The sequence below is a fragment of the Suillus subalutaceus genome (assembly GCF_016647625.1).
Source record: "Suillus subalutaceus strain FC151 chromosome Unknown DFJ58scaffold_14, whole genome shotgun sequence".
NCBI lineage: Eukaryota > Fungi > Basidiomycota > Agaricomycetes > Boletales > Suillaceae > Suillus > Suillus subalutaceus.
The window spans coordinates 127,061-149,293 of NW_024540263.1; the positions used below are offsets into that span (position 1 = coordinate 127,061).

General features: G+C 47.4%; 9 protein-coding genes across 9 annotated transcripts; 4 read left to right on the top strand and 5 right to left on the bottom strand.

Moving 5' to 3' along the window:
* Positions 1-41: 41 nt before the first annotated feature.
* DFJ58DRAFT_742663 (uncharacterized protein) lies at positions 42-1,915 on the bottom strand. Its single transcript, XM_041387214.1, has 4 exons — positions 1,813-1,915; positions 1,195-1,755; positions 987-1,144; positions 42-930 (listed from the first exon to the last, which is right to left on the bottom strand). Exons 2-4 carry the CDS (start codon positions 1,753-1,755, stop codon positions 315-317), a joined length of 1,335 nt encoding a protein of 444 aa, XP_041248269.1. The 5' UTR covers positions 1,813-1,915; the 3' UTR covers positions 42-314.
* Positions 1,916-3,147: 1,232 nt separating this feature from the next.
* DFJ58DRAFT_767229 (cytochrome P450) lies at positions 3,148-5,710 on the bottom strand. The gene is made up of 14 exons (XM_041388848.1): positions 5,337-5,710; positions 5,151-5,283; positions 4,916-5,104; positions 4,820-4,863; positions 4,666-4,770; positions 4,497-4,612; positions 4,328-4,445; positions 4,261-4,274; positions 4,041-4,207; positions 3,967-3,989; positions 3,829-3,910; positions 3,650-3,781; positions 3,437-3,580; positions 3,148-3,376 (listed from the first exon to the last, which is right to left on the bottom strand). The coding sequence occupies exons 1-14, from the start codon at positions 5,527-5,529 to the stop codon at positions 3,301-3,303; spliced, it is 1,536 nt and encodes a 511-aa protein (XP_041248270.1). The 5' UTR covers positions 5,530-5,710; the 3' UTR covers positions 3,148-3,300.
* A 44-nt stretch (positions 5,711-5,754) lies between these two features.
* Positions 5,755-6,440, bottom strand: DFJ58DRAFT_767251 (galactose-binding domain-like protein). The gene is made up of 3 exons (XM_041388849.1): positions 6,383-6,440; positions 6,247-6,328; positions 5,755-6,186 (listed from the first exon to the last, which is right to left on the bottom strand). The coding sequence occupies exons 1-3, from the start codon at positions 6,430-6,432 to the stop codon at positions 5,869-5,871; spliced, it is 450 nt and encodes a 149-aa protein (XP_041248271.1). The 5' UTR covers positions 6,433-6,440; the 3' UTR covers positions 5,755-5,868.
* A 79-nt stretch (positions 6,441-6,519) lies between these two features.
* DFJ58DRAFT_767256 (protein-tyrosine phosphatase-like protein) lies at positions 6,520-8,028 on the top strand. Its single transcript, XM_041388850.1, has 3 exons — positions 6,520-7,302; positions 7,331-7,339; positions 7,374-8,028. Exons 1-3 carry the CDS (start codon positions 6,568-6,570, stop codon positions 7,803-7,805), a joined length of 1,176 nt encoding a protein of 391 aa, XP_041248272.1. The 5' UTR covers positions 6,520-6,567; the 3' UTR covers positions 7,806-8,028.
* On the top strand, positions 8,010-9,588 carry DFJ58DRAFT_767257 (uncharacterized protein). Its single transcript, XM_041388851.1, has 6 exons — positions 8,010-8,371; positions 8,433-8,473; positions 8,528-8,675; positions 8,726-9,120; positions 9,176-9,304; positions 9,358-9,588. The coding sequence occupies exons 1-6, from the start codon at positions 8,192-8,194 to the stop codon at positions 9,551-9,553; spliced, it is 1,089 nt and encodes a 362-aa protein (XP_041248273.1). The 5' UTR covers positions 8,010-8,191; the 3' UTR covers positions 9,554-9,588.
* A 703-nt stretch (positions 9,589-10,291) lies between these two features.
* Positions 10,292-11,737, bottom strand: DFJ58DRAFT_698020 (uncharacterized protein). The gene is made up of 6 exons (XM_041383517.1): positions 11,161-11,737; positions 10,895-11,085; positions 10,758-10,841; positions 10,678-10,707; positions 10,510-10,630; positions 10,292-10,458 (listed from the first exon to the last, which is right to left on the bottom strand). Exons 1-6 carry the CDS (start codon positions 11,624-11,626, stop codon positions 10,451-10,453), a joined length of 900 nt encoding a protein of 299 aa, XP_041248274.1. The 5' UTR covers positions 11,627-11,737; the 3' UTR covers positions 10,292-10,450.
* Positions 11,738-12,273: 536 nt separating this feature from the next.
* DFJ58DRAFT_723530 (cytochrome P450) lies at positions 12,274-14,370 on the top strand (the record flags this gene model as incomplete). Its single annotated transcript, XM_041385014.1, has 13 exons — positions 12,274-12,416; positions 12,466-12,562; positions 12,616-12,764; positions 12,812-12,937; positions 12,988-13,237; positions 13,289-13,411; positions 13,464-13,566; positions 13,619-13,705; positions 13,755-13,789; positions 13,839-13,885; positions 13,936-14,058; positions 14,108-14,137; positions 14,196-14,370. 13 exons carry the CDS (start codon positions 12,274-12,276, stop codon positions 14,368-14,370), a joined length of 1,488 nt encoding a protein of 495 aa, XP_041248275.1.
* Positions 14,371-18,461: 4,091 nt separating this feature from the next.
* Positions 18,462-19,035, top strand: DFJ58DRAFT_678728 (uncharacterized protein; the record flags this gene model as incomplete). The annotated part of the gene is made up of 2 exons (XM_041383165.1): positions 18,462-18,577; positions 18,640-19,035. Coding segments are annotated over exons 1-2 (465 nt in total), but the record flags the coding sequence as incomplete, so codon positions are not given.
* A 1,065-nt stretch (positions 19,036-20,100) lies between these two features.
* On the bottom strand, positions 20,101-21,709 carry DFJ58DRAFT_714231 (phosphoglycerate mutase-like protein; the record flags this gene model as incomplete). The annotated part of the gene is made up of 8 exons (XM_041383997.1): positions 20,101-20,235; positions 20,291-20,454; positions 20,511-20,675; positions 20,725-20,872; positions 20,982-21,110; positions 21,165-21,220; positions 21,248-21,530; positions 21,578-21,709. The coding sequence occupies 8 exons, from the start codon at positions 21,707-21,709 to the stop codon at positions 20,101-20,103; spliced, it is 1,212 nt and encodes a 403-aa protein (XP_041248277.1).
* Positions 21,710-22,233: the final 524 nt, after the last annotated feature.

A 22,233-nucleotide genomic window follows, 5' to 3' on the forward strand; every position in this document is an offset into this window, starting at 1 on the left:
GCATTTCAGCCTAATGATAATGATACAGTGATAGTAATAATAATGGTAAGAATGAACGAGAGGTAGTGCGCTACCCCATAGAGTATGAAAAGAATATGTGATGCTATACGTGAATAGGTGACAGCAAGGAGCGAAACATAGAGAGGATAGTGAATAGTTGGTAAAGAAGTGTAATATGAAATGAACTCTACATCTCATAGTCGATGAGGGTACGGAAATAATGTGTGGTGCTATACGTGAATAGGCGGTAGCAAGGAGTGAAATATAGAAAGGATAATGGATAGTTGGCAAAGAAGTGAAATATGAAATAAACTCTACATCTCGTGGTCGATGAGGGCAGAAGAGAGAGGTGCTAATTCAGAGGGAGATCGTTGGTGTAGAGCGCTCTCGTAAGAATTGTTTAGCCAAGAACATATCAAAAGGGTTCTGATTGGCAAGTTGCAAAAATCAGGGTCTTCAGCGGCGTCTGCGGGAGACTCGCAAAGAGGAATTTCGGGATCCACAAAGTCCTCTATCTCATTAACGAGGCTCCAGACATCTGGGTCTTCGGCAGCCTCTGCGAGCATGGTCTCTGGTAACGGAGAGGACGGAGGTTCGGAGATGGGAAGGACAGGATCCACAAAGTCCTCTATGCCATTAATCCACCTCCCAAAGGCAAGGTTTTCGTGGACCTCTGCGAGTGTAATCTCTCGTACTTCAGATGGGGGAAGCTCGGGTGCCACCAAAGCAAGGTCCTGTATCTCATTAGCCGCACAAGAATCAGGGCTTGGGGCGTCTTCGGTGACCTCTGTCGACATGGTCTCAGGCGAAGCAGAAGCGGAACTCATGAAACGTTGGCAAGCGGCTCTGTATGATAGCCGAGCGCCGTCAGCTGCTAGCTTTCCACATCTCTCGTCCCAATGCCTCTTGCAGGCATCACGTCGGGTATAACTAATCATAACAGTATTAATGATGGGACACGCTTATATGGGAATGGGGACACGTACGTTTTCGGACAAAGAGGGCATTTGAATAGCGTTAATTTGTTACCAACATGTTTCGCTGTCGTGATGTGGTGTTTGTAACTGCCAGGACGGATGACCATGCCATCCTTAGAACACACATATGTCCCGTAGTGTTGACCAGATTGATCTAACACGGGTTTCTGTTGCAAGGATTAAGAATACGACCTCACAACATTAAAAGAAAACTCACAAATAACGGGTCATCCTTGATCTTGTCGAGCCATATTTTGGTTCGCTTGACGTTGCGTTTTTTGACGTTTCCCGTGAACAAGGGAGTAAAGCCCGTTGGGAGCCCAGGCCCGTGATGCTGGAGATACCCTTGGTGGGGTGTGGGTGGAGCGTAAGGGATGATGGCTCCTGGAGAAACACTCGATGGGAATGCTTGATGGTACAGGGGGGGCGCGGATGGGTGTTGCGGGGGAGGAGCAGCCTCAGTTAGCGGTGGGTATTGACTAACATTAGTGACATCGGCTACTGCAGGGGGGTAATAACCATGTTGTCCCGTTTGGGACGCGTGATGCGCAACTCCAGAACCAACATCAGGCGAAGGTACTACAGGTGCATATGGAGGAGCGGCACCATGCGGCGCAATAGGCACACCGTAAGGGTAGTAGAGGCCTGGATGAGGAATGTATGCGGGGTGAGGCCAGGGAAATTGATCCATATGCATGCCAGTGTTTGGCGTGTATTGTGCCGCATTGGAAGGCTCAGAACCGTGCGATGAGGATGTATGGGGGGTGGATTGGGTCATCTGTAATAAGTAGATATAGTTAGAAAACGCAGGTGTTCAAGCTGGGGATGCACGTACCTGGGCCAGCAGATAATTAATCGAAGTATTACGAGGATGTGTACGCGTTCGCAGTGACAGCAGGTGCAGTGGGTAAGGGATAGAGGATGAAGGTCACCGAAACAATATTTATATGGTCGTCGCGCGCCGCTTTGAAAGTGTCCTCGAGTTGTGTTTCTACTGTGGAGACCTCCCTTTCAGGGAACATTTCCTGTGGACCACCATTATCCACTAAATGGGACAGTGGCTATTTTGCTCGATGCATTCAGCTTTGTATTGACGCTTGAGTTGTTTGTTTTTGTTACAAGTCCGCGATGTAAAGACGAGAAGTGCGTTGTAGATGCGCTGTGGATGATTGCGCCTTCCTGAGGCTAATAATCCGATCGGAGTACCACAACTTATGTTTCTAGCTCCGTGGACAGTTGAATAATCGTAGATCCAAGGCCAATTCGCATGAGCGATGAGATCCGTGAGTCATGTCGGTGCTTTGGGAGAAACAGCATATTCAGTGAACTGGTCAACAACTGCAACAAAGAACGAACCTATGCTAGCTGCAATGGACGATGCAAAACCTGATGTACGCCTCTCGTGTCATCTTGTAAACGAATGATTTTAGAGAAGACTCAAGCGACAAGCGTCACGGATAAGAATATTCTCAGTGCACTTCCTTGAGAGTACTCACTTATACTTCGAGTCCTGGTTAATACATCACAATATCCTGTCATAGATCCTGGCAGAACTTGATTCCTCTAATCAAGACACAGAACTGACTGTAATTTTACTTTCCTATTTTCAGAACTACATAAGTTGGAGGAAATCACCGTCTTGCAGCGTGAAGACCGACAAGACAGTGCTAAATGCAATGAAAACCTGTCTAGCCCGGAAGGACGAGTGATACAGTGAAGGTAGGTGGGCAAAAAGTCCCTTATCGGTGACATTGACTCCAGGGAGCATCGAAGAACTCCTTCATCGTTAGATAGTCGTCTCGGGCATTGATTTGCACCACTACGGCTCGTGAATACAGCACAGAAGCGACATCGATATATTCCTGGCGCGGCCTGAGTCTGGATCGGATGAGGCGACAGCCTACACAGGGAATAGCTGTTCACAAAACCGCGTTATTAGTGGGTGGAAAGTGATATTTGAAGACACGTAAACGTTTTTGGCAGTAAAGTGGCGGTGGTAGTAATGTAACATTGAGAGAAGGAAGTAGTACTAGTAAGAAGACGTTGAACTTGATGAAAAATCTTCGAACTTACATAAGCATCCTGTAACTTGAGCCACAGAACCTTTCACTGGGCTGCACTGCGCAGACTAAAAAACATTCGACGCGTTTCCTGTCGTTTCCCGATCAACCGCTGACGCACACTTTCTGGAGGATTTTTTCCTATCAACCACACTGCAAAGTGAGCCCGATATTGTACTGATTGGCAGGAACCTAAGGTCGTAATCGTACAGTACGTCCACTTCTATGTACGCAGCCAGGTATCCAGGATAATACACGTAAATTCATTTTTTCGGATCTAACAGCAACCTTGCAGTATGGGAACGGGGTGTGAAAACACATTGAAAGGGGGTTGGGTGGCTGATATGTTATGAAGGAATGTCATCGGAGGACTTCCTCTCGCGTAAGGAATTCACATACCTAATGAACGTTGATGTGTATGTCAAGTCCGGGCGGATCGGTTCACCCCTCTCATCAAGTGGTATGGTGAGGTCAAAGAGGTACAGGATCATTGAAATCGTTATCCAGAGCGACGACTCTGCCAAATGCCTTCCTGGACAAATCCTGGCGGCAGAATTGCAATGGATTCAGTTCCATAAACAACATTGCTCCCAGAAGACACACAGGGCTGACCTACGACCAAACCCGAAGGCAATTTCACGTGGATCAAGGATATCATCACACAACATCCCATCATCGCGCAAAAACCGGTTTGGAGAGAACTCAGTGGGATTAGGATATGTTGCCTCATCGTGTAACATCTGCCTACTGAGGATGAGACACAAATATACGACACGGTATCCGACACTCACCAACTATTTGCAATAAATATAGTTCCAGCAGGGAACACCATATTTTCATATGAGTCTTCTTGAACCAGGCGGTGGGGAACAGCTGCAGGATGATAAACATCGGGAAGACGACCAAGCGAGAAATAAATCACTGCTTACCTAGCGGTGCAACTGGATTCCACCTGCCAGACTTTTATTACAGCGGGTGCGAATAGGGACATGATTGCATTTACCTTAGTGTCTCTCGCAAAATAGCATCGACGTATGGAAATTTAGGTCGATCTTCCAGACTTGGTAGCCGCTGACCACAAAGGACGACATCAAGAAGATGTTGTGCTTCCTTCTGAATATCGGGGTTTAGCATAAGGGCAAGGATTGCAGTATCGATAGTGCTGATGATCTACAAGCAAAAAATTGGGATAACAGTCTATGCTCTTGTGTTAAAACACTTGCCGTATCAGCCCCCGCTGTATCAACGGGTAAGTCAGAGTGTCTGGCAATGCCTGAATGATTGACTTACCAACGTAAACACCTGCTAATGCGCCTCGAATGGTTTCCTCATGCGCCGTGATGCCCGCAGAGGTGTATGAGTCGATGAGACGGTGCGCCATCGATGAATGTAGCACTCTGCCACAAAGCTGCAAAATACAATCACGGGCTTACGAAAGGCGGAGAAACTCGAAACGTACAACTTCGTCTTTCACAGCAGCGTATGGTCGTTCAACCAATTGCTCCGCCAAGTTTCGCATATGCCGCATTTGTCGCGCAAATTTGCCTCCGAAGATGTTCATCGGAAAGTGCCGCACTGAAAATTGGCATTATTTGACCACAATATTGGCGCAGGTATGAAGATCCTACACCATGGAAATATGTCAACAGGATGCGCCCCGACATTCGTTAAAACTTCTAGAGATGCATTAGCTTCTCGTGCCAACTTGACCCATTCGTCATTCTCGTCTACAACTGCTTGACGTCATGAGACTGAAAACGAAGAGCTACGTTGCGTAGATACCTTCGTGACCATAAGTGATCATTAGGATATTTGCACCAGCGAACCTGGGAGTATATCGTCAGTTTGCATTTATACTTGGCGCATCGATGAAATCACAGTCTTGTGTGGTCCTGAAATTTCTCTGGCGAACATAATAGCCTTGAAGCCAGTTTCGCTGCTTGCACATAGATGACATGATGGAATTCTTGAATGCACTTCGGATTCAGTTGCTGCGCGTACATCTTGCGCTGCAATTTCCATTCCTCGCCATATTGCATCGTTGTGATCATCCAATTCCACCCACCCCTGCAGTATGTGAGTCTATAATTCCTGCATAATAGATCAGGGATACCATTCTCGTACCAACGAGAATCCGGGGCGGTTAAGGTATATAGAACCTCGCTTGTTGAGGAGATCGAATGCAGTCCGAATGGAGTTGATGACAACGATGGGCTGCCCTAGCACGACAAGGCCAATGAGGTCACCTAAACCAATGTCTTGTTGAGGAGGAGCTAGGAGTCGTATACAAGAAGCTCACCGTATTGACCTCTCCACTTTGCATAAGTTACCCATTGCTGGCTCGTAGGGAGATCTGTGAGGTTTCCAAACAATGGAAGTCGACGCGGACCAGGAGGGAACCGGACAAGTATTTTATTACGGCGATATAGGCTGTAGGCCGCAAATAATGCAGTAAGGATGGACACGACGAAGAGTTGGAGGTTTCCAGCCATCGCGCACGGGTGTTTTCAGTCCCTGAAGTGGTCTGCGTAGGCAGTCTAGTAAAGATTCAGCGGATGTTAACAGATCGCAGCGGCGCCACCATATGCTTAGACTGCTGTCGTGATATGAATATTAGATGGTCATCATCGTTGGATGGTGCAAACTGTGCGTGTGTACGGGGATTTGACGTCCGACTCCCACTGTGACTGAAGTATGTAATACATCCGATGTGAGGCTCTTGTTCACCACAAATTTATTGGCGCACAGTGCACACAGATCTAATTGCTCAAGCACATGGCAGGCTTGGCTCTAGTGAAAATTTAAATATGGTCAAACCACTCTTCGTCATTTTAGAGCAGGAGCCCTTCAATCTTCAACTCATAGATTGTGATTCTACCGTAGAAATCAGAACTCTCCTCGAAGACGAGTTTCATGCTCTGAATTCCCTCCCCTGGAAATCCGTCTCTATGGATTATCAAGTCAAAAGTTTGACGTCTGTTCGCATCCTCGGGGTGGATATGTGTCCATGTCTGCCATTCGGGCCTATCTGACGACTCGGAGACCTCGATTCTACATTTGGTTCCGACAAATCCGCCTTGGAAAATGATGGTGATTCGCTTAGGTATCGCTGGCTTTTCGAACGTTAGATGGATGTACTGCCCAGGTCCCTACCCATATTCGAGGTCAATGTTTCAATGATGTCTCCAAACAAAGGAACATTGTTGTACCTCTCGCGATGTCCAGCACGTTTCTGGGTTACTGTCCGTCAAGTGTTTCTTCCCCGTGGATTTTTCCAACGTGGAACTGACTCTGGTAGCCAAATTTGTGAGAACTGAATTGCTGCTCTGCGAAATAATCACTAACTTGACATGCTGTGGATTAGTTGATATCAACGATACATAACTGTTATCCATCGTTGCTCAGCTTCATGAGCAAACTGCTGTATCAGACTAATTTTGGAAGACTTTGAACAAAACTGGCATTTTGTTCTCACACACAGGAAGGTATCAAATCCCTCCAAAGCTTCGCCTTACCTTTCATCTTTTTCAATGGCTGCAACATCTGCATCAACACTGACACCCGCTTGGCTTTCCAGAGCATTAGCAAATGATTCTCGCTTTATCTCCGAAACTGTTTGTTCCACATTGTCTGAACGAGAATATGCTCGCGATCACATTCGGACTCGATCTCTCGTGCCAGAACCACATTCTACGTCGCTTCTTGCGCGCGGGCAGCAAGCATTGTCTTCTGCGCTTGGAAAGATCGATCCAGCCGCACACTACTCCATCATGATAGCCCACCATCCAGACAATATAGTCGCTAATCGGTACTCCAATATTCAACCATATGATCGGACGCGCGTTGTAGTGGGCGATCTGAAGGGCAGTCACTGCAGTGTCGGAGCTGAGGGTAGTAAGGGAAGATATTTTAACGCAAGCTGGGTGCGGGAGCTGTATGGCGGGAAGTTATGGATTGCTACTCAAGCACCCCTTCCGCGCACAGCACATGTGTTCCTCAGCGCCATCGTGCAACCAATTTCTACTCCTCCAGCATCTCTCAATTTTCCCCACATGCATACTCCTAGTCGTGTGCGGACCATCGTTCAGCTCACGCAAAATATGGAGAGAGGACGACAGAAAGCTCATGCCTATTTTCCCTCCACTCCTGGACAATCAGTGTTGTCGAACCCAGATCCGACAAGTGATGTGCCTGTACTGAAGGTGACGCTACTAGAGAGCAAGCGAATAAATGAAGCCTGCTGCGTGCAGAGCAAGGTCTCCATAGTTCCTGTCACCTCGACAAATCCTGCAGGATGCTGTGGTATTCACTCATCTGCTGTATGCTGCATGGCCAGGACCATGGAGTTCCTGAGGATGAAGACCGAGCTAGCCTTATCGCTTTCGTTCGTCTTGTGGATCGCGTTAACAAGGATACCTCTTCACTCCCATCATCTCCAGAGCCAGATCCAGATCCTCCTATTATGGTCAACTGCTCCGCTGGCATAGGGCGGACTGGATCATTCATTGCGATGTCGTCACTGTTACGCGCATACCATCTTTTGAGTGGCAACCTGCGCTCAAACACCCTGACACTTCCCCCACAGCCTTTGTCCCCTTTACCTGTCCCTCCGCTGGGTACCCTACCAAAGGAACTTCAGGAAGACCTGATAGCACAGGAGATTGACAGCTTACGAGAGCAGAGACCTGGGATGGTCCAGAGAGATGAACAAATTCATCTCATTTACGACATCTTAAACCAAGCCTTTGAAGCCAGAGGTGCTTCTTGATCATGCACTCGTTCAGTACAGCCTTCAATCGTTTACTCCACCACTACGTGGCAGCTCCTTAGAATACATGATGCACCAGCGATATCCATTGGTTACATCGTATATGCTTATTAGTCTACCGAAAATGTACTTGCCGCCGGATGTCGTCCATCCCAAATCCAACACCCGCGGCGTCAATAGACTCTATATGTTTTCTTTAAATTAACTCTACTCAACTTTAAACACTCAATTTGTCAAGCAGCTACGGTGTTCCGCCTTTCCATGTGTCTCATGATCAGAATATCGCAATTGCAAGACGCTGACTAATTGCGCTGACGATATCATGAGGGTAACTCTTATCTTAGTCTACCCACAGGAATCGCTTTGTATCACATCCTCCCAGGTGCATGATAGGTTTAGCTCGCCGACTTTCCACTCTCGCTCGCCACTTTTCCACTGCAACCGCCAGAATGTCCTATCCGTCAACAATTCAAGCCATCACGATCTCAAAGACGGGGGGACCCGAGGTCGTCGAGAAACGCGAGATCCCTTTCCCAAAAGTAGCCCCGAACCATCTGGTCGTAAAGGTAGAATCATTACCAATTTCCTATGCGAGCATTAACACTTATTCTGTGCTGCGCTGAATAGATCCAATATCTGGGTGTCAATTTCATCGACACATACTACAGGCAAGTGTTCAAACGTTCTAAGCATCCCGAGGAACGCAGCTAAGTGTGCAACAGAGAAGGGTTATACCCAGTCTCTGAATTCCCATTTGTGATTGGGAAGGAAGCCGGCGGTATAGTCGTCGCCCTTCCTACAGACGAGTCTGTCCTGAACGACCCGGATTACAAGAAGCGTGGGTACAAAGAAGGTTCCCGCGTCGCAGTCGTACGATGTGCTGTCTATGCATTTCCTTGCAATTACTCACGGGCCTACAGGATTTCCTGGGTTCTCACGCGGAATACGTTGCTGTACCGTGGAAAACGGTATACGTGATTCCAGAGTCGGTGTCGACATTGACGGCCGTCTCGGCCCTCGTGCAAGGGTTGACGGCTATTTCCTTCATGGAAGAATCATACAACGTGCAAAAGGGCGATATAATCCTCATTCACACCGTGGCAGGTGGTCTTGGATTGCTCATGACGCAGCTGGCCAAGTCGCGAGGAGCGACTGTGATAGGCACGACCTCGACCCCAGAAAAGGCCGCCCTTGCAAAAGCTAACGGGACCGACCATGTGATCTTGTATAAGAGCGAGGACACGGTCGCACGTGTTCTGGAACTCACAAAAGGGGAGGGTGTTCATGCAATCTTTGATGGCGTGGGTAAAGACACGTAAGAATCGAACCTGTGGCTTCTCTTACTTGAGTTGAGTTGAACTTTGGTGCAGGTTCGAGTCCGACCTCATAATGATCAGGCGGAAAGGCACCCTTGTCTCAGTGGGTAATGCTTCGGGGCCCGTTCCACCATTCGCTCCCATCAGACTCGTGCAAAAGAACGTGAAGCTTCTCCGGCCTACGTACGTTTAACCACTGCGTCATTCAATTTTATGCTAACGATTAGGTATTCTAGCATGAACAACTATACATACACCCCAGCAGAAGCGCTCTACTACGGAAATGCCCTGTTCTCCCTTCTTGCCAACGGCACCTTGAAGACACAAATCTTCAAGGAATATCCATTCACCACGGAGGGGGTAAAACAGGCGCAAATCGACCTGACAAGTGGAAAATCTACGGGCAAACTTGTAGTCAAAGTCAGCAACTGATGGGACGTTGTATGATTGGCAGTCAAGACGGAAGCAGTTCGCGACAGTGTAATCTTATTAAGTTGTGTATTGAAGGAACGGATTTTGCAATTGCCCTCGTACAAAGAGCCGATGGTTTCGCCTGAACCAGGACTCACAGCGAATCTGATAATTCGAAAATTCCACCAGCTGTATTCCCAACAGTTTTAGCGCCCATAGGCGCTACGATAGTGGAGGTCGACGCCATCAGTTCGAGAAGTCGGACAGACGTACGCTCACTGGGGAAATGAGTTAGAGGCCGGAGGTAAACCAAACCCTGACCTTGGATATAATCCGAGCGATAGCAACCCAAGTTGAAAAATCCTAAAACCTGACCTTCGAAGTTCCAGAATCTCTGAGGTGATTGAAGTGATTCTGAATCTACGTGAGTGAACGACCACTCGTGAACACATACCAAATATATCAACCATATGTAAGGACAAAACGGATGTAGCTTTGTTCGAATGCATGACACTCGTGGATTCAGCAGCGCCAGGAGCTTCTTCAGACGGGTGCACAATCACAGCATCTGTGGAACAGTTGTATTGGACCCATTTTCCAACAATCAGGCTGACAGCTCGAGCAACCAAAGCTTACAAACCGAAGGAACAACAAAACTGCTTACACTGGTGCTCAGACTGAAAAAAATTAAACATTGTCGTGCTATTTCCGTCACCGAACTTGTTCACGAAAAAGACTCACCCTGGAAATCGGAGATACGGCGTCCCTGATTGGAAGATGATATTGTACATCGAATGGCACAGCAAAAAATAGCGCATCAAAATTCCAAGACAATATCACCCTCATCCAACATCGCAGCTTCATTGTGACTTGACCTACTTGCAGCTCTTGTCATCAAAAACCCAATGGCCGTATGTGCTACGGTACTGAAGGGAATCAACAAATCGTGCCGCAATTGATGTCACTGAGTAGCGAACCTTTCGAAAGCAGAATTCTGCCCCCCATGAAATGCATCCCGCGGAAGCTTGCAGGAGTGGTAGCACAGAACTCCTTCCAATCGCCTCCCGACGGGAGGTTCTTGAAGTACTGTTCAATACGCTACGTACCGTCAACTTCACTCACTATATTGTGTCTGAGAAACTTACTCGCTGACCGGATCCAGGCGAAACACAGCCCTGTGGCAATTAGTAAGTTGCAAATATGCCGATGAGAAGGATCAACAAACAAGATCTTTGTACGAGCTCCAGTACGACGCGCAATCCGGCTCATGCTGGTCGACTTCCCAATGACCTATTACGTTGTCTGGACCCTGGACGCGGAATATCAGCTGCTCGTACTACCAATAAATGCAGGAATACCTACGCCATCCTCGCACCACTTAGGCGTATATTCAGCCGCGTGGATCTTTACCGGTGTGGCCATGCAAGTTCCCACGCGGCGGTTGTAGTATGGTGGAACATTCACCAGTCGAGCGGTGTACTCTCGAGTGGCGTATGTCGTGCACATGTGGGATGCCAAGTCGGTCCAAAACATATTCAATTTCAAGCCTTCTTCTTATTCGTGCTTCTGTCTCTCCTCCACTTCACGTTCGTGCTCTTCCACTTCTCTTCCTCATCGTTTGCGAATACGAATTCTTTCTTCTTCGTCATGCCTCCGTCCCTCCTTCACTTCCTCCTCATGCTCTTCCACTTCTCTTTCCCATTGTTCGCGGATATGAATTATGCGTTCTTCATCGCGCCTTAGCCTCTCCTCCACTTCACGATTGTGCTTTTCCACCCCCGTTCCCCATTGTTCGCGGAGGCGAATCCTGTCGTCATCTTCCAGACGCCAGCGTTTTTGAGTGTCGGTGCGCTTGAGAACTTCTTTCGGGTGCTGGCGAAGTTCGATGTCCCAGTCCTTGCGAATGCGATCTCGAACATCTGAATCTAAGGGGTCATTTGAAGGGCTAATGGAGAAAATGACAATCGTGATTGCAACAATCAAGATAGCAATGAATGCTGCATAAGCATAGGGAGATTGATAGCGACGAGAAGGCTTGCAAGGCCCTATCAGAGGGTTTGCCTCTGACGAGCAGCAAGGCTTGTCATCACCCATCAAGTATCAACCTATTACCGAGGCTTACACACCTAGGATAGTAAGGTGGGGGACTGCACACTCTTATTAGTATAAACGACTCCAAGAGTATTCGAGACGGTACCTTAGTAGCTAGCCGTGCCGCCTTATCTTGGGGAGTTTCTTAGGTAAATACATAACACAACATGACGGGGAGGACACATTTGACGCCGAGCCGCAGGCTCCTTACCATCACTCTTTCACCAGGCCAGTATCGGCCCATATTATTCGAGTCTCGGACATGTACAGCGGTCTGCAAGCAAGGTATTCAGAGTATGACACACGTGATGAATTTACAGGCACATGTGCCGTTAAAACTTAAAAGTATGTTGAGTAAACATTTCCAAACAAGCTACGGTCCATTCTTCGTGATTCCATCACTGATTCATTAATTACATCTTGCAAATGAGTCGTATATGTTTGAAATTGCTTATTGACGCCTTGTTATAGATAATGCATACGGGTCCTCCTCGCTTTTATAGACCCACATATGTGTGACACCTAGCACGTAATTGACACCTCGTGCGACGTGAACTGATGCGAGCCGTCAATATTCAATCATTCAACATGGTTCTATTCGCTTCAATTGGAAGGGATGGCACTATTTTCCCATTCCCTCCGTGCTTGATATGTTCCCCGCATGGCACTGGCAGACTGGCGCAGTCATATTTGGTCTTCTAGGCGTTACAGTCTACTCCTACCGTTCTCGCACATCTAAATCCCGTCAACTGCCCCTACCTCCTGGTCCATCAGAGCCTCCTCTTGGGCGGTAGTATGTCGTAGTCATGCGATGATCGTCATATACTGATACACAACAACAGTCCACCCAGGAAGATTGCTCAGTGGATAGCAGAATATGGACCAGTCATATGTCTCAACGATGGAAAAAATATACTAGTCATCGTCGGACGTCACCAGGTATGACCGCATTTTGTAGCATATTACCATTGGGGCATTCACATCTCTCACAGGAAGCGATTGACATCATGGAGAAGCAGGGCACATTCCTCGCAGACCGGCCTCCTTCTGTCGCTGGCGGTGACATTCCTTGGGAGGGGAATGCGATTCGTCCAACTTCGCTTTGGAGAAAGGCTCCGCAAATTTCGCAAGTAGGCAACACGTCAGTTGAATTAAAACTTGACCGTCTCACCATCCCAATCACTTCAGATCTTCGCATGCGCACCTCCAAGTGAGGACCGCTCAGACTTATCAGCCGATACAGCTTGCGCATGGACGTGAGGTCATTCTGGACATACTGCACGAGCCCAAATTGCACCAGCAGCATATCAGGCGGTACGTCCGTCCCCTATTCTCACACTTCGGCTGGTGACATCTGCGCATAGTTTCGCAGCATCTGTAATTATGCGTGTCATCTACGGGAAAACAACCCCTACATCACTTGATGACCCGTATCTACTGCGGCTGCAAAGGATGATCCCAAGGGTTCAGAGCGCAATGTCACCAGGCGCATACCTCGTTGACAAGTACCCAATCCTCAAATATGTCCCTGGTTATGGACGAGATCTGAAGCAGTGGGGACAGGATGAATACGATATGTTGTCTGGCCAGTTGAAGTGGGTTAAAAGTCAAGTGGTATGAACCCTTCTTCTGTTATTACATCGATTTCGTCGTAACCTACAACAGGAAAGTAACACTGCTCCCCATTCAGTTACAAAGGATCTTCTCCTACACCCCGACGATAACAAACTGTCTGAGGCAGAGATAGCATATCTTACTGGGTCCCTTGTCGGGGCAGGCTTCGATACGGTAAGCAAAGAAATGTATACACATCGGCTCAACCTAACTTGGGGAATCTTAGACTGCTGTCGCAACTTCAACGGTGTTAATGGCTGCTGCACGTTTCCCACACGCACAAGCTCGCGTACACGAGGAGCTGGAAGCTGTGGTTGGCAGAGAGACCCGTATGCAGGTAAAACTCATTGTAGTCCAAAACTGACTGACCTTGTGCCACAGCTCCCACTTTTGAGGACTGGCCGCAGCTTGTTCAGCTTCAAGCTTTCATTGCGGAAGCTCTTCGATGGAGGCCTGTTAACCCAACAGGTGAGGCAAGGAGGCACATTCAAGGTCATTTGGTTGATCTGCGTTCCAGGATTCCCGCACCGTGCAACGAAAGATATAATTTGGGTATATCGCACAAAATCACAAATCAAATTTGAATTCATCATCATCACAGAATGGAATGTGCATCCCTACTGGCGCCATTGTCTCCGGAAGTCATTGGTAGGTACACGCCAGGATTTATTTTTGCAATCTTTTACTTCGTTCTTCAGGAGCATCGGGCGTGACCCCTCTGTCTTCCACGATCCCGAAGTATTCAATCCACAACGATGGATCGGTTTAGACGGAGAAATCAAAGAGGACATGAAGCTGTTCACTTTTGGTTTTGGAAGACGGTAGATATCAGTTCCTTATTTCACTAGGTTTCTGCTGAACATATTTTAGTGTATGCCCGGGGATGCATATTGCTAGACGGTGAGCCGACAGCATGGCCTCACGATTGCTTTGTCTCATTGTATCCACTACGTTTCAGATCAGTATACATCGCTATCGCTCTTGTGCTCTGGTCCTTCACGGTGGCAGAAGACCCTAGTAGTCCCATCGACGACACTGCTTTTACCCCTGGTGTGGTATCACACCAGATGCCTTTCAGCCTAATGTTCAAGCCCCGCATGGATGAAGCATTGTTGAGAAACACTTTCTGTTAGACCGCATATAGCAGACTTCCGCTTCGCGTGACTGTTGGTACAGCGATCTAGATGTCTTTATGTAACTTTTCAGGTCCATTATAGTTTCTCTTGTTAGTCATGTACTGACATATTTCCTGCTATGCACCACACGCTTCCCGTGTAAATATTTAGAACAACATGACGGTGCAGTTGTATTTTGATGGTCGTGTCGGACAGCTTTGTGTGACAATGCGAAACCATGAGCCCGCTTATCACTCCCTTGAGTGCAGGAGACTGTGGATTGGTTGCTGCGTGGATATATATTATCCCTGGCCATGCCACAACCGTCAACTGACCGCTGATGAATTGGCTAACACTTCCGACAATTACACTCAACGTAAACCATCCAAGAGGAGGATCCTACCTTGCAGAGTTACAAACCTGCAAAACACTTGATACCAACACCATCTTGCTCTGCAGATGCCTCAGTCGAATAGAAAATATGGGCGTACAAAACAAACTAAGCGTTCAGCCTGCCAATCGTCGAAGAACCATTTGTGCATGGGCAGAACAATTGGTGTACTAGCGACAATTTAATTGCGGGCCAAGTTCCAAGGGGACGCGATCGGCTCCGTTGGGTACATTCATCACGATGGTGAGAACCTGTCTGTGATACGAATTCCAGGTGATATGATGGGTTTCGAGTGATTCCTGGTCGGGCGCGAAGACTCTAGCTAACCTTGCAATTGCAAAATTAGCTGCCTCGCTAAGTGATATTATAAAGGTGTAACTTAGCAGACCATCCTCAGTGACCACAGTCTCAACCAAAGCTATTATCCCCGTAATTGATTTAATCAACGAAGAAGCGTTAGACAGAAGTCATTTTACTGCACTCGATAGAGTGCATCCATGACTTGTAACGTCTGCTTAAGTAGTACAATAAGCCATTCAACCAAAGAGCAGACTCACTCTGCGCAAGGGTCTCCAGCTGTCTTTTCACATCCCTCCCCGCGGCGATGCCCCCCAGCGTGTCTAGTGCGCGCCCCGCAAGATTGAACCCACCCCCTCCACCGTTGCCTGATTTCTGTCGTTGAATCCAAAATCTGGGCGGAAGATAAACTAAACAATCAGAGTGATAATGCTCATTGCGACGAAGGCTCGGAGTCCAGTGCTTCAAGTTTTCGGCCGGTGTCAGTTGACCAGGCGTGGAAAAAATTAGCACAGCTTTGTACATCTTTTCTTGATGGGAATCATTTTGTGTTCGACAGAGTCCTCGAGCTCCCTCCTCCCACTAACGCGTATGTTGGGTGTCGGGGACATTATAGTATTTGGCGACAAGCTCGCCTGTAAGCTTTGCATTCCAGATTTTAATCGAGGATTTCAGAAGTTGAGTGCAGCGAGTCGTGTCCACCAGTCGCAAACATGGTTGTGTCTGGTGAGTAGACGACTGTCTCCACTTGATCGTGCCCTGTTTCAATTGGACCGATGATCTGATGATCGTTTTCTCCCTTCCCTACGTCTCATTACCTTGCAAATTGACATGCAATCTTATCGGAGGATCCGTTCACTACTTGACCAGCCATCTCGACTCCAGCAGACAGACCACGTCCTTTTAGTATGTCCCGTCCATTTCACCATGACGTTACCTCTGTCGATGTCCCACAACATCCGACCTTTCGCTAACCACTTTGATCCCATATCTCTTCAAGTTCCATACCCGGAGTGAACAGTTATCTGAACAAGTAATGATCTGTTATCCACCGGACAATTATATGACACCAAAGATGAAATCGTTGTGTCCTTCAAGTTTCTGATAGGGTGTTATCGCTGATCTCCCCCACAATAGATGAAGACAGAACGAACTACTGGGCGCAGCCCTGTCTCAGCTTTCATTCAATGAAGTTCAAAATCAACCCTGACGAAGACATGTTTTTTCGCAGGTCTAGGTATGTTGACACAATGCATTAATGAGGTTTTGGCCAATTCAGAGTTGAGTACAAGAAGTTCGAGCTGATACATTTTCACAGCTTCGTTCCACCATTCCCTCTTATCGGGTTCATACAAAAGAACGTGAAGCTTCTCCGACTTTCATGTGCTTAACAACAGTCCTTATTCATTTTATATGCTCACGCTTAGGTATTCTGGCATGAACAACTAAACATACACCCAGCAGACTCGGAAGTGCTCTACTACGGAAATGCCTTGTTTTCCCTTCTCGTCGACGGTACCTTAAAGCCACAGGTCTTCAAGGAATATAGATTCACTGTGGATGGGGTTAGACTGACGCGGATCGACCCAACAGGCGGAAAACTACAGGAAAACTTGTAGTCAAAGTCAGTGATTGACTGAATGTTGCACGACATTTCAGTCAAGACCGAAGCCACGCAATGTAACCTTGCTTTTATATACAAGTGTGGGGGCACACGAGTATGAATGTCATGAAAGACAGTTGTGGAAGTGGGCCCTGGGGGTCCTTGGCAACGTTTAAGTAACTTTGTTCCAGACACAGCGTCGATTGGATGGTTCACTGAGTATCCTCAGCGCGGAGTGTGCCGTCTATCATCAGTCTGCCTGCATCCAGCAAAGTCAAAGAGCTCTGGAAGGGGTCAGTGGTCACATCCTCTCAAGCCGGAATCCTCGCGTTCGATGCCCTCTGCTGTTCACTATCCTCGCCTCCCTGTTTGCAATAGGTTATTCGACGACATCGATGGGGCATGCAATCACGTTCATCTATCTTTTGCGCTAATGTAAATGACAAACAAGATGATCCAGACTCGTGGATGATGAGGATAACGGGACTTAGCTCGACTCACAGATATCGTGCGGTGGATACCCGACCGGGGTCCTCGGTCGAAGCGAACAGCTACTGCGAACTTGTGATGTTGACGGTAATAACCCATCAGCCGCCAGGTGTTACGCTCGGCAAAAGCCTTCTACGGATATTTGTCTCCATCAGCAATATCCTCGTCGGCACGCACTTAGTTCTTTCACCTTCTCTCTTATTCCTTTTGATTACATCAGATTAGTTGCTCTACAGTATATAAGGTCGCCTCTATCTACTGTAGCATTAGTTGATCTTTCCCTGACTGACAGTTACCTCGTCTGAATCCTTAAGCGTATTCTACTCGTTCTTACCGTGTGAACACTCTCTGAGTGCCACACCAGGTGACTTGGATGTGTAGTTTAGTTGTAAAATCCCTGCATATAACAAGACCACTCTGCGAGGCACTTGCGATATTTTGCAACGTACGAATAATATTCGAGGCCGGTAAGAAATTGACTAATGCCAGTTTGGCTGTCTGCACATATGTTAGTTATTTCAGGCTTTTGGTTGATTGTGTCGACGTTATTACCACGCTGAAGCGCTGAGGCGTGACCCTGGCAGTATTACCACAAAATCAACTCCTAGTGCTCCCAATTTACTCCCCAATCTACGTGACACGCGCTCGAAGCTCCCTATATCAGGGTACAACCACGTGTCAACGTTAACTCGCTGCTATAAACTCATTGAATCATCTTATTCCCGTTTCGCTTGTCAATGTTCAGTCCGTGTTCTTACTGTTAGCCGGCCCGAGCTCTTACCATTGAGAAGGAAACGTATTGTTTTCAACTTGAACAAGAGCGTGACTGTGTTGAAGTTCAGGTGGGTCAATACTAAGAATGTAGTAGGGGAGGGATGGTTGATGAAAAGGGATTCGGCCTTTCAATACGTACGGTATTACAGGGATGTCACAGTGAAGACTCGGAGGTGCCAAGGAGAGTCGAAACCTGATTTTCTTGAGTGCCTTCAAGTTCACGCCTGTCAAATATCGAACCAAAAACACAAGACCACTATAGGGAAAAATAAAGGCAGCTCGATTGACATGTCTGTTCTATGACCTTCAGTTGTCGTGTACATGATAAGAAGACATAAAAGGTCTTGAATGGCCTAGTGATGCCGATCGAGTGTGCCGAGGCCATTGAGCGAGATCACCTTTCCACAGTTCCACAGGCGCCCACCGACTGGTGTTTTACCTAAGGCCGGCTATGAAAAACTACAATAGCCAGGTGTGGTTGCTGTGGACCTGTGGACTGCGAAAGGTTCGATTTAAATAGAGACACGACGGTCGATGGAACGGTAGAATCATTTCCTTCTTCAAATTTCCATCTGCAACATCTAAACCTCCTTCGCGTTAATATGCAGACATCCAACTCAAACATCGATTCACCACCGGTCTCACCTACCATTGGTGAGATGCAGAAACCTGTAAGTGCTTGGTTTTGGAGATATTGACGTCTGAATATAATAATAAACATCTACTTCACCAGTTGGATGCGATTATGTGCAAGGAATCGGACCATGACACCGTCAGGAACGGTGTCAGCTATCGTCAGCGGCAACTCGTTGAAGAGAAGGCCAATATTATTCAGTCCAACATTTCTCCAAGGCAATTTTCATCAGCCATTTGGCGATTACCTACGGAAATACTCTCGCAAATTTTCCTTTACTGTCTGCCAGAAGACAAAGAATTCCCTTCGCCCATACGAAGTCAGGCTCCCTTGCTGTTGACCGGCATATGTCGACGATGGAGGGAGGTTGCTGTGGACTTACCAAGTTTATGGTGCACACTGCAGTTGACCGCGGACAATCACTGGTACCGGAGAGCTCGCTTCTACGACTCTTGGCTCAAGCGATCGGCAGGACGCCCGCTCTCACTCACACTGGAGTGTCTCTCTGACTTGAGCGAGCCACGAAGCCTGCTCCAGGAATACAGTCCGCAAATCTCGTCTCTCCGGCTTGAATTTTTTGAGTTCGTCGGCCCCTTCATGATGGAAGACTTCCATGCACTGAAAGAGCTGACGATACAAAATTACGGTTCTGACCGTAAGGGAGATATTAACCGCTCTCTCTCTAAATTGCCGGTTAATCTGCGTAGGCTTAACATGCCGGATAAGATGTTCAGCCGCACGCGGTTAAATTTCTTCAGTGATTCCGCATGGGCCCATCTCACACATCTCGAGATCAACATACAAGGACTAGATACATTCCCCCGCATACTCCATCTATGTCCTAAGCTCTCTTACGTCACAGGTACTTGGAATATTCGACCCCATCGAAAATCCAGAACCAATCACGCACACCAACCTTCAAACCTTACGCATGTATGGGGATGCACTGTCTCACCCAGATGGTGACCTTGGCCTATTCAATGTCATCACACTCCCCAACCTTCGCGTCGTTGAAACTCGCCATATTGGCAAGTGGCCACATGAAGAGTTCAAGGATTTTTTGATGCGGTCAAAATGTCCTCTGGAGAGCCTGAGGTTCGGCAGTGCAGTGTGGACGACAGATCAGCAGCGAGAAGAATATGCCACCCTTCTTCCTTCGCTCGAATTGACTGTAGATCCCGATAGCAGCTTCGATATATCCGAGTTCTTAGAAGAACTGTACTAGGCGACCAGATAGTCGTTGGCTACCTATGTCACGAGATGATGACATCGGTTTACGCTTACTTATACCCTTACAAGTGATTGGTGGTTGACGCTATATGGATACAAATGTAACTTTAGAGCTTCTTTGCAAGGGAGAGTTATTCATTGTCGGAGGGATGGTCCAGGGGGAGGGCGAGGGGAATTGTAGTACTTTCCAAGCACCTTTATTACTCAATGTACATAGTTTCTTGAAGTCTAAGATCTAAACACCCTCGCTCACTGAAGCCCTGGAGAACGATAGATTATTCTAAACGATTACGTAATTTTACATTGAGGCAGTCAAAAGATACACCTCGTCTAGCCCGTATAACCAGTACCAACACCATTCAAGAAGGGGTCGTTACTGTAGTTAAAGACAGAGCATCCGCGCTCGATAGTCTGATTGCAGGAGAAGCACCAGTTATTAGTAGAGTTGATCGGAATCGTAGTGTCCTGAATGAATGAATCTGTGAGCAAGAAGTCACACGCGCTGTAGAGAGCAGCTCACAATAAGTGTTTGCGTGAAACTGTTAAGGGCGATGCTTGTGTTGCCGAATATCTCAAGTTGAGTGAATTGACTATCCTCAGTGCCGTTCTTGAACTTCATGCCGATCTCGTACTGACCCTGTGAGTTCTTTGACAACTCGAGGGCAACGACAGAAGCATCGTTGGCTGTTAATTGGTGTCAGTCTGCAGGGCTGAACTCATATAGTGATATTGATACTGACGGATACCACCAATGTTGGGATTAGTCAGGGTAGCGTTGGTGACGTTAAACAGACTGATGAATGGCTTGTAATCGACTTCCTGAATATTCATCTTGACTTTGTTGGATGCCAATGTCATGTTGCCCAAAGCCCAGAAGATCTCCGGGAAGAGTGTGCGAATGGCAACTGCAGCAAGGTTAATGGGACGCATTTTTGTAACGGAATCCTAACTTACCTTGTCCGATGCTACTTGGCGTAGAATCGGTGAAGACATTGCGTTGGACAAAATCGGCATAATAGCGAGCTTGCTCGAGGAAAGTGGGAGGTAGGGTCTCGTAATAGGTCTTATTATAAGTGTACTGGAAATTGACATGGTCGTATATCTGCGAGACGATGAGCTTAGTCTGAAAATATTCAAATGAATCCTTACATTCCACTACGCAATTTTGTTCAAGTTAGAAAAGTTTTCACAGATGCGCTGAAGTGACATACCATGTTCGTGAAGTTGTTACTGACGCCCCCCAAGTAAGGCTTTAATGCAGTCAGGAAGGGCGCGGCAGTGGTGGACATGTTTATGAATGAAGTCGAAGCGTAAAGTCGGATTAGATGATCTTGGAAATACTAGGTTTCCGGGCGTTATGAAGTGACCTCACAAAGATACGATAGATTTCTTACCTCGCACTCCATCCAGCTCGTGAGAGACGGACTCTGCCAATACTCCAAAGATTGCACTGCAGCACATTAGTTAGAGCATCAACGAGTAGCTGTGACTGACTTGCCTGGAACATATTGGTATCCCCCAAGAGGAGGGAGGACATTTGTACCATTCGCCAAAGTTATCTCTGACTGTCGTGTCGCTGGGTAGAGACCCTGAAGCAGAGCATACGCGGAGTTCAGGATGCCATTTCCTCCACCGGCGTCTGCACGGACTGCCAGCTGATCGACGTTTACCACCTCAGTGCTGATATTCTGGATGAAAGACGGCGAATCGGGATTGAGATATGTACTACGAAGGAAGCTTCCGAGTTCATATTCTTGTTGCTAAACATTCGTGAGCGAGATCCAGTATTATAGCGCAGAACTCTCACCTCCCCAAGAGGGGTAATGTATGATTGGGTGGAGTTGTATGTATTTGGGTCTTGGTAGTATGTCGTGCTGTCGCCGTGACGGACCAAAAGAACAACACCGACGAGTCCCGCTACGGTAGTAGTATTGACCATGTCTGGAACTGTGGGATCTGTAGTGATGAGGGCTTTAGCTTTGCCATCGTCCATTGGCACTTTATAGCAGTTTGAAAATGACTGGCCCATCTTGAGACTAGCGTCATTTGAGTGCCGCAGACAGGGCGAATACTGCCAAGCTTAGTTACAAGCCTTTAGCGAGTAGCGTCGAGTCAAACCTTTATTGACAACGCATAGAATGATGAGTCTTCCGAGCACTAAAAATATAACACTAGTTACCGCACTAGGCTAGAGCAGCTATGTATGTCACACAGCGATCAAGTCATGTACTACCGGACATCATGCATCAATGGGCAACAACACAGCACGACCGATGGGCGCCATTGCCACCGATCCTCCGGTTTCAAGAATGCACGAAGACAGGCCGACAGGCGGCGAAGTGCAGGAAGCAATCGAGATCCATTTCCGCAACAGAATTTTCTCAAGACATTGCAGTGCGGACAGCGGCGGTTTCAAGATATAGGAATAATAGGTGCAGGAGGGTGGCCTTTCAGACGCTGTCA